The 14,242-nt window shown below is 49.4% G+C and overlaps 1 protein-coding gene across 1 annotated transcript in view; it reads right to left on the reverse strand.

Annotated features, from left to right (window-relative positions):
• Window positions 1-4,024: 4,024 nt before the first annotated feature.
• LOC134334809 (glutamate receptor ionotropic, NMDA 2B-like) overlaps window positions 4,025-14,242 on the reverse strand; it is a 134,808-nt gene continuing 124,590 nt past the window's right edge. The window contains exons 12-17 of the mRNA XM_063017276.1: window positions 13,014-13,139; window positions 12,660-12,889; window positions 11,942-12,102; window positions 10,327-10,514; window positions 9,993-10,231; window positions 4,025-5,995 (exon numbers count right to left, since the gene is read on the reverse strand). Of these exons, the coding sequence (XP_062873346.1) occupies window positions 4,202-5,995; window positions 9,993-10,231; window positions 10,327-10,514; window positions 11,942-12,102; window positions 12,660-12,889; window positions 13,014-13,139 (2,738 nt within the window). The 3' untranslated portion in view covers window positions 4,025-4,201. The remainder of the gene's footprint in view (window positions 5,996-9,992; window positions 10,232-10,326; window positions 10,515-11,941; window positions 12,103-12,659; window positions 12,890-13,013; window positions 13,140-14,242) is intronic.

Raw genomic sequence — 14,242 nt, forward strand, 5'->3', positions numbered from 1 at the left:
TGGAATTCTTTCTGATGTTGGTTGATGTTTTGGGTTTATTTCTGGTGAACGGATGGTAGGAGCTTCCTCACCTGGGTCTGCATCAACAACTGAACTGGAACCATTCATAGTCGCCATCCATTGACGTTTGCACTTTTGTGGTGGGTGAATCAAACCTGTGTCCATTCTCATAGACCTGATGTAGGCTATAGGCAGTTTAAAACAAATATTATGACATCACAAGATCTCCCATGGCAAAAGTCCACAAAGTTGAATCAGTTCATCTGGACACAAGTTTGTTGTAGAGGTACATTTCGTCACTCATCCAAGTGACTTCTTCAGTCTGAGCTGGTGGTGAATAACCCCAACCTTATATGCAGCCGATTTTCATAACGACTGATCACCACCATTACATAACAATATAACCAGTGATCAGGTCCATATGCAAACCACAATGATCATTAATTACAATGGTCATGTGTGCCTCTCACACATGATTGGGGTATAGCTCCTAATACGGCGTTGTAAGATGGTGAGAGATGTACTCTCAGGCCCCCCCTCGGTTCAGGGATGGTCGTTCCCTTTTCACATAGATGGCCTCTTTGACTCCCTGCTCAAACCAGCGTTCTTCCTTGTAAGGATCTGCACATCTTCATCATTAAATGAGTGGCCGCTGGCTTCCGGAGTCCTGGCCAGAAGAGGTCGATCTTCTATGCTGGACCATCCGTTTCACCAGTGGCTGTTTAGTTTCCCCAATGTACAGTGCCAAACCCCAATCATATGTGAAAGACACACATGACCATTGTAATTAATGGTCATTGTGGTCTGCATATGGATCTGATTACCGGTTCCATTATTATGCAATGGGCGGTGATCAGTCGTTATTCTCAATCAAATGCAACGAGACCCCATCTAGGCTCGCTAAGGCCCCCTGGGGACAGTTAATATCAGACAGGCTACGAGTGTCATCACACACACTTGTTTTGCAGTCATTTGATTACATTTGAAACCTGAATGAGGTCACACACCAGAAAACGTTGATCGATGGGTTTTGGAATTGATTTGTGATGCACCTGAAAAGACAGATCCTAAACCTGTTTCTGAACCTAGATGGGCTCCACCTGAAAAAGCCAACCTGACCTCTGCTTCAACCAAACCTCAGTATGATTCAAACCATCGAGGACAGATGTAAACTGGACCAAGAGGAGGACTGAATCAGCCAGTCTTAATGATCACACAGTAATTGAATACATGTTGGTGCTCAGACCTTGTGCTCTGAAGTAAGGGAGATATCCAAGCACTGGTGTAAATATTGAGAGTTTGTGTCTTTGAGGACTGTTGGACAGGAGTTAAGCTGGAGGGGGTTAAACCTCCCCACCCCCCAGACTTACATTCAAACTCAGCAGCGTTTAGTGTTTAGATTACTCACAAAGCATCCAATGACGTCAATGACTGGAGAGTGAGAGAGTTCCATATCATTTCTGACTTGGATTATGGCTTAAAGGTCTAGACCTAGTCTGGATGACCTGGATGGCACCACACACGACCCTCATCTTTTTATTTCCTGTGATCATGATGTGGGCGATAAGTAAAAGTATAACATTGAGGAATCCTTATCCCGGGTGGCTGAGCTTACTCCTGGCCTGTCAGGAGAACCTGAGCAGAGCTTCAGAAATCAAGAGTGGATGGTTGAAGTGGTCTGGACTTCTCACAGGGAATGTTCCTTGGACCCCATTTCAGGCCTATCCTACAGGGCGGGGACTACTGTATAACAGTTGGCTTGGGAATGCCTGGGGGAACCCTAGGAGGAGCTGGAATCCAGAGCCAGGGATACACAAGTCTGGGTTCTGTATTCCTCCTAGATAAATACAGGACCTAGGCCACAATGCTTAACTTATAGATATTAACGGTGACTATTACTGACCACTGGTTAGGGAAGGACCGCCAATCAAGCAACACATCAATCATTTAAATGGACACACGAGAGTTTGGTCCAACTTATACGTACTGGTGCAGTGTCCACATCAATATAAACAGTTTTGAAATGTCCATGATAGCAGTGATGAATATTGCGATATACTGTGCACCTGATTATCGGCACATGCCTAATATAAAGTGTGTGAAGAGTGTGTGAGTGATATTTACAACCGAGCCTGGCGAGTCCACTCGATTCAAGCCCTTCTGAGTGTGTCGAGCCCCAGTCACACCAGATTCCTGAGAGCCAAATGATGCTCAATTCAGATAATGTAGGGTGCCAACTTCCGTAACCCCAAAAAGAGGGCATCAGACCCCAAACAGAACATCCGACCCCAAACAGGAGGACATCAGACCCCAAACAAGAGGGCATCAGACCCCAGACAGAACATCCGACCCCAAACAGGAGGACATCAGACCCCAAACAATAGAACATTAGACACCAATCAAAAGGACATCAGACCCCAAACAAGAGGACATCAGACCCCAAACAAGAGGACATCAGACCCCAAACAATAGAACATTAGACACCAATCAAGAGGACATCAGACCCCAAACAAGAGGACATCAGATGCCAAACGATAGAACATCAGACACCAATCAAGAGGACATCAGACCCCAAACAAGAGGACATCAGATCTCAAACAATAGAACATTAGACCCAAAACAAGAGGAAATCAGACCCCAAACAAGAGACATCAGACCCCAAACAAGAGGACATCAGACCCCAAACAATAAACCATGAAACATCAATCAAGAGGACATCAGATCCCAAACAATAGAACATCAGACACCAAACAAGAGGACATCAGACCCCAAACAAGAGGACATCAGATGCCAAACGATAGAACATCAGACACCAATCAAGAGGACATCAGACCCCAAACAAGAGGACATCAGATCTCAAACAATAGAACATTAGACCCAAAACAAGAGGAAATCAGACCCCAAACAAGAGACATCAGACCCCAAACAAGAGGACATCAGACCCCAAACAATAGACCATGAAACACCAATCAAGAGGACATCAGATCCCAAACAATAGAACATCAGACACCAAACAATAGAACATCAGACACCAAACAATAGAACATTAGACATCAATCAAGAGCACATCAGATCCCAAACAATAGAACATTAGACATCAATCAAGAGGACATCAGATCCCAAACAATAGAACATTAGACATCAATCAAGAGGACATCAGATCCCAAACAATAGAACATCAGACACCAAACAATAGAACATTAGACATCAATCAAGAGGACATCAGATCCCAAACAATAGAACATTAGACATCAATCAAGAGGACATCAGATCCCAAACAATAAAACATTAGACATCAATCAAGAGGACATCAGACCCCAAACAATAGAACATCAGACACCAATCAAGAGGACATCAGACCCCAAACAGAACATCAGACCCCAAACAGAACATCAGACCCCAAAAAGGAGAACATCAGACCCCAAACAAGAGGACATCAGACCCCAAACAGGAGAACATTAGACCCCAAACAGGAGGGCAACAGACCCCAAACAGGAGACATCAGACCCCAAACAGGAGGACATCAGACCCCAAACAAGAGATCAGACCCCAAACAAGGGGACATTAGACCCCCAAAGAAGACAACAGGCCTCATAAAGGAAGACCTCAGACCCCAAAAAGGAGAAGCTCAATGCTAAGTCATGGCTACATTACTAACTGAAGCACATTGGCAAACGATTTCAACAAGGTTCTGGTGTGACTGAGCCCTTAGTGTGTGTGTGTGTGTGTGTGTGTGTGTGTGTGTGTGTGATGCCCTATGTATCCACACTCATCACACACTCATGGTGGTTCAGCCTCTCCAGCGCTGTAGATTAAATCAGTAGCCTAAGTGGTGAAAACGACTAAACGAATTAGCCTAAACAAACGAACCGATAAGTAAACGAACGCGAAACCTCTACATGTCTTTAGCTTTAGCGTTAGCAACATCGTCTCCAGCTTGACTAATCACAATGTTATTGGTAATATTACTAATATTATTATTGTTGCTGTTACTGTTTTTTGTACCCTGTAATAAAAACCTCTCTCGCTGTTCGTTCTTTCATCGTAGTGAACAGGGCAACAGGAGCGAGAGGAGCGAGAGGAGAGGAGGAGGAACAGCGTCACGTCTGTTCGTCTGCTCTTCACACGTCTCCAGATGGCTGTTCCTCTCTCCTCGTTAGCGCTAAAAGCCACGGAATCCGCCCGCCTTCGCGCTCCACGCTCACACGTCCGACTCGATGCTGGAGAGTTTCTCGTAAACGTGGCCGTTGGCGCCGTTGAAGGGTCGGGGCGGGCCGAGCGCCGAGTGCTGCCCGGCGAAGCGAGACGACGGGAGGAACGAGGGCATCCCGGACGCGGCCCTGGCGTCGGAGCCCTGCGACTGCTGCTTTTTGCCGTAGTAGGTTTTGGCGCTGTGCAGCAGGCACTGGTCGTCCCCAAAGGTGGGGGCGAACGGGTTGTGACTGGGGTTGTCCGGATACAGAGACCTGGACAGGAAGTAGGGGTCCCTCTCCACTCGGAATCCGCTGAGAGAGTGAGGGGCGGGGCTTATTGCGCGATGGGTGGGGCTGTAGATGGGCGACGCGAACAGGTGAGGGTACGAGCCCTCGTAGCCGCGCTCCTTCTCCTTCAGGCTGACGCTGCGAGGGGGGAGGTATGCCCCCGCCGCGGCGTCCACCGCTTCTCGTCCCGCCGGCGTGTTCGACTCCTCCTCATCCCGGTGCAGGTCCATGAAGGCGTCGTAGGAGTGCTGCCTGCGCAGGGGTCTTGCGCTGAAGGCGCGGCGCCGCTGGGACGGTGTCTGGCCCCGCCCACTTATCTGTACTAGCTGACTGCTGTCCTCGCTGATGTTGTACAGGTCGCCCGATCGCTTGCAGGCCTCGCAGCGCATGCAGGTGGCCGACGTGGGCCGACTGGCGCCGCCCCCGAGTCCCGACGCCCCACAGCTGGCGCCGCCGTAAGGGCCGCCCATTCGCGAATTTCCCGCTGCGCTGGCATGACAGGTCCGACACTCCCGCTCCACTCCTCCTACTTTAGGCTCCGCCTTCGCCGGCTTGCTCTTCAGGAAGTCGTCCACGGGGACCAGACTGGTGCAGTTAGCGCCTCCCCCGATCACTCCCGTGCTCGGAGAGTCCGTCAGGTCCACGTGCTCCCACTGGGGCACGCCCTCTTTGGGGCGGAACTGGTCCAGGTAGAAGTCTCGAAGACTTTCTCTGTCCTGGTACAGGAAGGGCTTGGATCCACTCGCCCCTCTGGATTTGTGTTCCGACAGGGGCGGGGAGGCTGAGCGCTGCCTGTGGTACCGGTGGTGGCCGTGATGCTGCCGACGCCGGTAACCATACTGGGCGTGGTCCATCTCTCTGCGCGACTTGGCGGAAGCCGGGCGCTTCTTCAGACTGTCGCCGTGCTGCTTCCTCTTCCTGCTGTCGCTCTCCAGGTTGCCGTAGGTGACGGTGTGCGTGGAGATGTCGGACATGTCGTCCCCGTCGCCGTAGCGCTCGTAGCCGGGGACGTAGCCCGAGATCCCGCTCTTGAAGGAGAACCTCTGGTAGGGCTCAGGCAGCGGGAGCGGGGCGTGTCCCTGCAGCAGGTCGAAGCTGCTCATGTTCCGGTGCGTCAGGGCGGGGCAGTCGAACATGGTGCCGTCCAGCGAGCTGCTGGAGCCCAGGCTGGGGGCGTGGCCGGGGATGGAGCCCGAGCGGCGGTGCAGGTTTCCGAAGGTGCGCTCCACCTGGTCGATGTAATCGCCGAAGCCGACGTTGTCGGCGCTCTCGGGGAGGTACCTGCACTCGGAGTGACGCCGCTGCTCGCTGATGTCGTAGACGGACGAGTCGCAGCGCAGGAAGTCCAGCGCGCTGTGGGGCGAGCCGTTCGCCCCGGACATGGTGGCCATGTTTTTGGCTGTGCGCAGCAGACGCATGATGTTGGAGTGTGTGTTGTTCATGGTGGTGGACGGTGAGTTCAGCGCCGAACTCTTGTCCTCGATCTCCACGCCGTGGATGCAGCTGTACACTTCCTAAAGAAATCAATAAAGAGAGACAGAGTCAGACCACTACATTAACCACAACACCACCCCTTGTCACGGGTCTTTAGGCTAGAGTCTGAGTCGAGTCACGACTTTTAAGGCTAGAGTCTGAGTCAAGTCATGAGCCGTTAGGCTAGAGTCCAAGTCGAGTCACGAGTCTTTAGGCTAGAGTCCAAGTTGAGTCACGAGTCTTTAGGCTAGAGTCTGAGTCGAGTCACGAGTCTTTAGGCTAGAGTCCGAGTCGAGTCACGAGTCTTTAGGCTAGAGTCCGAGTCGAGTCACGAGTCTTTAGGCTAGAGTCCGAGTCGAGTCACGAGTCTTTAGGCTAGAGTCCGAATCCAGTCACGAGTCTTTAGGCTAGAGTCCGAGTCGAGTCACGAGTCTTTAGTCTAGAGTCAGAGTCAAGTCACGAGTCTTTAGGCTAGAGTCCGAGTCAAGTCACGAGTCTTTAGGCTAAAGTCCGAGTCCAGTCACGAGTCTTTAGGCTAAAGTCCGAGTCCAGTCACGAGTCTTTAGGCTAGAGTCCGAATCCAGTCACGAGTCTTTAGGCTAAAGTCCGAGTCCAGTCACGAGTCTTTAGGCTAAAGTCCGAGTACAGTCACGAGTCTTTAGGCTAGAGTCCGAATCCAGTCACGAGTCTTTAGGCTAGAGTCCGAGTAAGTGAGTATTTAAAGTGGACACGGTATTTAAAAATCCAGCAGCACTGCTGTGTCTGATCCACTCATACCAGCACAACACACACTAACATACCACCACCACGTCAGTGTCACTGCAGTGCTGAGAATGATCCACCACTTAAATAATACCTGCTCTGTGGGGGTCCTGAACATTGAAGAACAGGGTGAAAGCAGGTTAAAAAGTATGTAGAGAAATAGATGGACTACAGTCATTAATTGTAGAACTACAAAGTGCTTTTCATATGGTAAGTGGAGCTGATAAAATGGACTGTGAGTGTAGCAACAAGAAGGTGGTTTTAATGTTATGCCTGATCAGTGTATATGCACATACTTTTTATAGCCAAAAGTATTTGGACACCTGGCCTTGAGCTTGTCGGACGTCCCATTTACAAAAACAAACACTAATAAAACAGAGTGACCTCTGTGTGATCTTTTTAGCTAGAAGGCTTCTCACAAGACATGTCTGTATGACCTCGTTTGGATGGCTGGGCGATAAAGCCTCAGTTGACGTTCCAGTTCATTCCAAAGCTAATGAGTTGGGCTGAGGTCAGAGCTCTGGAGGCACAGTCATGCTGGATTAGGAAAGGTCCTTCCCTAAATGCAGTTTCCTTTATATAATTGATTTATTACACCTGTTAGCAACACATGAATTCTGTCATTAGATGTGGCGTCCCAATACTTTTGTCCGTGTAGTGTTTTCGTTAGCACACTCACACCGTGTTTATCCTCCTGAACAGAAACGTGTTTGTTCTATAGTGTTGAAAAACAATCACACCTACACGCCCACGTCTCTTCATCGCTCTGCACATTCACTGTGGGGCTTTACTGGCACTGGTGGCACCAACATACACCCCTTTACTGGCAGTGTTAATGAAATAAAACAATAAAACATATTCTTTACCTAACTACAGTGTGTAGTGAGCGTGTTTAGTGCTCTAGAGAGTCAGTAAGTGCTCTATATACTTCCGATTTGAATGGGTTCGCATTCAGTTCATGAGCCTCCAACACCGGTCTGGCTTACCGTTAAGGAGCTAGCCTACGTATCGGTCGTCTGCACCGTCCATTAGTGTCAGCGCAGATGGACGTGATTCTGTGATATGAGCCCAGTGCCGATCTCCACCTCTGCCTGGAAGCTAAGGTCAGGGAGCAGGGTCAGCCATTATTCGAGGCACTGGAAGCTGCCAGGGTTTAAGAGCTTTGCTCAGGGGTCCAACAGGGGTGGCTTGACAGGGCATTGTTCAGGGGTCCAACAGGGGTGGCTTGACAGGGCATTGCTCATGGGTCCAACAGGGGTGGCTTGACAGGGCATTGCTCATGGGTCCAACAGGGGTGGCTTAAAAGGGCATTGCTCATGGGTCCAACAGGGGTGGCTTGACAGGGCATTGCTCATGGGTCCAACAGGGGTGGCTTGACAGGGCATTGTTCAGGGGTCCAACAGGGGTGGCTTGACAGGGCATTGCTCATGGGTCCAACAGGGGTGGCTTGACAGGGCATTGCTCATGGGTCCAACAGGGGTGGCTTAAAAGGGCATTGCTCATGGGTCCAACAGGGGTGGCTTGACAGGGCATTGCTCATGGGTCCAACAGGGGTGGCTTGACAGGGCGTTGCTCAAGGGTCCAACATGGGCCACTATATGGCCAAAGGTATTTGAACACCTGACCATGAGCTTGTCGGACGTCCCATTACAAACCAGAATGACCTCTGTTTGACATTGTCAGCTAGAACAACAGCCGCTCTTCTGAGAAACTTCTCACAAGACTTTGAAGTATGTCTGTGGGAATTTGTGCCCATTCTGTGCACTCAACACAGTGCGTCTGTGTTAGCTGGAAGATCCGAAACAACTGAAGTGTGTGTGTGTGTGTGTGTGTGTGTGTGTGAATATTAGTAAGTGAAGCTAATTCCGAACGAGCTTCCTACTCGTTACTTGAGCAGGACGTACGTGTAGATGTTAATGAATTTGGCTTGAGGGTCAGAAGCCGACACACACACACACACACACACACACACATTCATTCATTACAAAAATCCATTATCAAGGCGTGATGACCGCACCGCCACGGGCCTTGTCTCATTACACACTACACACTTCAGTCCCACAGAGAAGCTCCCTCAGGGTTCTTGATATTAAAGTCATCAGATAACGAATGTAAACACACACACACACACACACACACACACACACTGAAAACCGTTCCTTCTTCACTTCTTATTGATTTGGATGTTAAGGATTACTCATAGACCCACCGTAACCGGCCGTTTTTACCCCTCGGCTAACCAAACGTCCATGTGGATGGACGTGACTCATTTTTTATCGGCTCAGTATACGTAACGGCAGGAGTTTCGTAAGGAACCGCTGAGCTCTGACGAGGACGTTTCAGAACTCTGGCAGAAGAAGAATGGCAGATAATAAAAGCAGTTCGAGCATGAAGGAACAGACGAACGTACGCGTCCAGGAGATAAATGTTAGGAGCTCGACAAACGCATCGTCCGGAAAGATTCCAGAAGATCCCTGTCTGTGGGAATTTGTGCCTGTTCGGTCGAAATAGCACTAGTGATCAGTGAGATTGAGGTCTTGGCTCTGCACTGGCCTGGGCCTTCCCCAAACTGTTCCCTTACAGTCTAAACCAAAGTGTACTCTGGGAGAACGTGCCAAACAGAGGGCAAGATTTGAACCCAGGACCCTGGTGCTGCTGGAAGTATTTTACCTACACTGTATAGCCAAAAGTATCTGGACACCTGACCATCAGCTTGTCGGACGTCCTATTCCAAAAACAAATTGTATTAAAATAGAGTGACCTTTAAGTGCCACTGTTTTGAAGCTTGTCTGTGGGAATTTGTGTCCATTCAGGCAAAAGATGACTCTGATGTTGGATGAGAAAGCCTCGCTCTGTGTTCCGGTTCATTCCAGAGAAGTTGAGGGGGGCTGAGGTCAGGGTCTCTGTGCAGGACACTGGAGTCATACTGGAAGAGAAAGGTCCTTCCCTAAACTGTTCTCTAACAATCAAAACCAAGTGCACTCAGGGAGAACATGCCAAACAGAGGGCAAGATTTGAACCCTGGTGCTGCTGGGTGTATTTTACCTACACTGTATGGCCAAAAATATTCAAACACCTGACCGTCAGCTTGGTGACCTCTAAGTGTCGCTCTTTTAAAGTGTGTCTGTGGGAATTTGTGCCCGTTCGGTCAAAAGATCAAACTGATTTTAGTCGAGAAAGCCTCTGTCAATGTTCCAATTCATTCCAGAGCTTCTGCGTGTGGCTTAAACATGTACATTTGTATAGTGTGTGTGTGTGTGTGTGTGTGTGTCTCACCCTGCTGATGGTGTAGGTGAAACCAGGTTTCCCCGAGCACACGCCCATGAAGCAGAAGCGCAGGTGTGTGTAGAAGACGTTCTCGGCGATGAAGGTGATGAGCGAGAGCGCCATGGCGGCTCCCAGCATGTAGAAGACGCCGGCCATGTTGTCCACGTCCAGCTGGCTGCTCATCACCTCGTTCTTCTCGTGGTGGCAGATCCCCGTCAGCCAGAGCGACTCCAGCTCCTCCATCTCGCCTGCACACACACACACACACACAGTGAAGAGGACGTTAGTGTACGGCGCCCTCGAGAGTGTGTGTGCGTGTTAGTGAGTGTGTGTGTGTGTGTACCGTCTCCGAAGAGCTGCAGGATGGCCAGGTCCACGTGTCTCTTCCAGCCCGAGTCCTTCTGGATGGCGATGCCGTAGCCGGTGGAGGCGAAGACCTTCCCCGAACCGATGGTCACCAGCTTACAGCCCTCGTCTCGACCCGCCATGTAGTTCAGCACGGCCGCGTCGTAGATGAAGGCGTCCAGCTTCCTAACGCACACACACACACACACACACACACACACACACACACACACACACTAAAGCTCAGGCGGTATGAGACGTCTGTGGATGTGTCTCCACTGGCCCACTTCAAAAGTGAGTGGACACACGACCACAAGCTTGTCTGTACCCAGAAGTTGGCTACATGTTTTTGGGACTGTTGGGGTGTTCCTGTACCCAGTACTTACCCACATGTTTTGGGGGCTGTTGGGGTGTTCCTGTACCTAGTAGTTATCCACATGGTTTTGGGACTGTTGGGGTGTTCCTGTACCTAGTAGTTATCCACATGGTTTTGGGACTGTTGGGGTGTTTCTGTACCCAGTAGTTATCCACATGGTTTTGGGACTGTTGGTGTGTTCCTGTACCTAGTAGTTACCCACATGTTTTTGGGACTGTTGGGGTGTTCCTGTACCCAGTAGTTACCCACATGTTTGGGACTGTTGGGGTGTTCCTGTACCTAGTAGTTACCCACATGTTTTTGGGACTGTTGGGGTGTTCCTGTACCTAGTAGTTACCCACATGTTTTTGGGACTGTTGGGGTGTTCCTGTACCCAGTAGTTACCCACATGTTTGGGACTGTTGTTGTGTTCCTGTACCCAGTAGTTACCCACATGTTTTGGGACTGTTGGGGTGTTCCTGTACCCAGTAGTTATCCACATGTTTTGGGACTATTGGGGTGTTCCTGTACCCAGTAGTTACCCACATGTTTTGTTTTTGGGTCTGCTGGGGTGTTCCTGTACCCAGTAGTTAGTCACATGTTTTGGGGGCTGTTGGGGTGTTCCTGTACCCAGTAGCTATCCACATGTTTTTGGGACTATTGGGGTGTTCCTGTACCCAGTAGTTATCCACATGTTTTGGGACTATTGGGGTGTTCCTGTACCCAGTATTTACCCACATGTTTTGTTTTTGGGTCTGCTGGAACACCCCAACAGACCAAAAACATGTGGATAACTACTGGGTACAGGAACACTCCAACAGTCCCAAAAACATGTGGGTAACTACTGGGTACAGGAACACTCCAACAGTCCCAAAAACATGTTGGTAACTACTGGGAACAGGAACACATCAACAGTCCCAAAAACATGTGGATAACTACTGGGTACAGGAACACCCCGACAGACCAAAAACATGTGGATAACTACTGGGAACAGGAACACATCAACAGTCCCAAATATTTGTATGTAGATATTATTCAGTGAACTGTTTATGTCTTGTTCATGAGCAGTTCCTGATCAGTCCCCCCCCCCCCCCCCCTAAAAAAAAAACCAAAACCAAAACTGCAGCGACTTATAAAAATATGAACGATTTGAGTAAGTGATTAATTCCTAAAATATTTCAACCTCTATTGTTACATAATAGGTGTGGGAGTACGAGTGGGAGTGATTCTGACTCTGTGTGTGTGTGTGTGTTCTGACCCGGCCTTCAGGCTCTGCAGAGCTTCGTCCACGTTGCGCTGGTGAAACTTCACCATGTACGAGTGCATCTCCTTGTAGTTGTTACGGATGTTCCGCTCCGTGCTGCCGTTGGGCACCGTCCCGAACCGAAAGGGAGGGGAGAAGTCGTTCGGCCTCTGGAACTGAATGAGACACGGAGAGAGTTCATTCGTTCGCTCGTCATTAGTGACCATTCACTCACTTACAGTACTTATTCACTCACTGTTAGCTGTGTTGGTATGCAACTCACACAGACTACGAGACAGGGACTAGAGACGAGGTTCAAACCCAGATCCTCAGGAGCACTATTCAGCCCTTTTTAATGTTTGTTTGATCCCATTTTACATACGGAGTATTAACCAGTTCATATCTTTAGGGTGATGTCTAACATGTGCTTCCTTCAAGACTAGTTATGGCTTCTTTTTGAATTTGCAGCATGTACGTAGGGCACAAAGATACACAGATTGGCTGAGGAGGGATACCAACCCAAAGAGCAGGTCCAAATACAGTTAACTATTTGGTCATGTGACCTAATGATGACGAATAAAGGACGCCTTTATTTGCCATCTTCCGATTGATAGCCCAAAGCTCTACCCACTAGGCTACCACTGTCCACTGATTGGACAAATGCTTTACTCCTGTGCCACCACATGTTCCCATACAACTCCAGCAGTTCCAGTTGCCTGTGTAGTAATGATACCTTCTTGTCGCTGAGGCCTGAGACCTGGTCGACGTACTCCTCCTGGATCATGAAGGCTGCGAGGTTGGCAGTGTAGCTGGCGAGGAAGATGACAGCGAAGAAAGCCCACACAGACACCATGATCTTACTGGTGGTTCCTTTGGGGTTTTGTACAGGAACTGAATTATTAAACACCAAACCCCAGAGCAACCAAATGGCCTTTCCGATGGTGAACGAGGGCCCGCCGGGCTCTGAAAAGCAAAATTAATTGAGAGTGATTGACGTGATTCTACACCCAGACTAGGATTAATAATGCAGGCGGCGCTGGCGCTCGGAGCCGTCCGGAAGCAAAGCAACCGAAGAACGTCAGCTCACCTCGACCGTCGGCCAGGCAGCGGTTGTAGCCCACGGGGCTGAAATACTCAAACACGAACACAGCGATGGCGCAGACCAGCAGCAGCATGACGAACATCATCACCCATACGTCTGCACTGAAGGGCTCTGAACACACACACACGTGAACTTTAACATTACAGACACTGAAACATTAATAATCACATTAAAATGTACCACAAGCGGCTGAACCATCAAGAACAGTTTGTTAGGATGATAAAATGACATTTATCCATTCCTGCTTTACTTAAACTGATTAACCAAAACATTAAAACCACCCTCTATTTGGTACAACTGGTGCATGTGAGGGTGAGGGATCTATTAGATGCTAGACTTATAGAGGTTCCTCATAGATCTGATCAGCATAAAGACCTGAGGGACTTGGCCAGACGACTGGGTTGAAGTATCTCTAGCAGCAGACGTGGTGAGTCTACCACAGACAGATTGTTGGGCGACCAAGACTCATTGAGGACACGAAGGCTGTGGCGTCTGGTCTGGACCAACAGAAGGTCAACTTCAAATCCCTCTGCGTATGGAGTTGCTCAGTCACAGAGCAGCCTGAGTGCCCATGCTGAGTCCTGTCCACGATCAAAAGCACCTACGATGGACTCAGAGGCACCAGAACTGGACGACTGGTCAGGCGAATCTAGATCTTCCCAGAGTGATCAGTCATAACATTATGACCACCTTCCTAATATTGTGTTGGTCCCCGTTTTGCTGCCAAAACAGCCCTGACCCATCGAGGCATGGAGTCTGACACCATTCTATCAGAACCAGCATTAACTTCTTCATCAATTTGAGCTACCGCAGCTCGTCTGTTGGATCGGACCACACGGGCCAGCTTTCCCGCCCATGACCCTGTCGCCGGTTTACCGCTGTTCCTTTCTTGGACCACTTTTGATAGATACTGACCACTGCAGACTGGGACACACCCCACAAGAGCTGCAGTTTTGGAGATGCTCTGACCCAGTCGTCTAGCCATCACAATTTGGCCCTCAGATCCTCACGCTCACCCATTTTTCCTGCTTCTAACATCAACTTTGACGATGAAATGTTCACCTGCTGCCTAATATATCCCACCCACTAACAGGTGTCATGATGAAGAGATAATCAGTGTTATTCACATAATGTTATGCCTGGTCATTGTAAATACATGAGAATCTGAGTCATTTAGCAGGACTGAAAAGTTCCTTAAATCTCTTAGAAACTCG

This window comes from Trichomycterus rosablanca, chromosome 2 (genome assembly GCF_030014385.1).
Source record: "Trichomycterus rosablanca isolate fTriRos1 chromosome 2, fTriRos1.hap1, whole genome shotgun sequence".
Classification (NCBI taxonomy): Eukaryota; Metazoa; Chordata; class Actinopteri; order Siluriformes; family Trichomycteridae; genus Trichomycterus; species Trichomycterus rosablanca.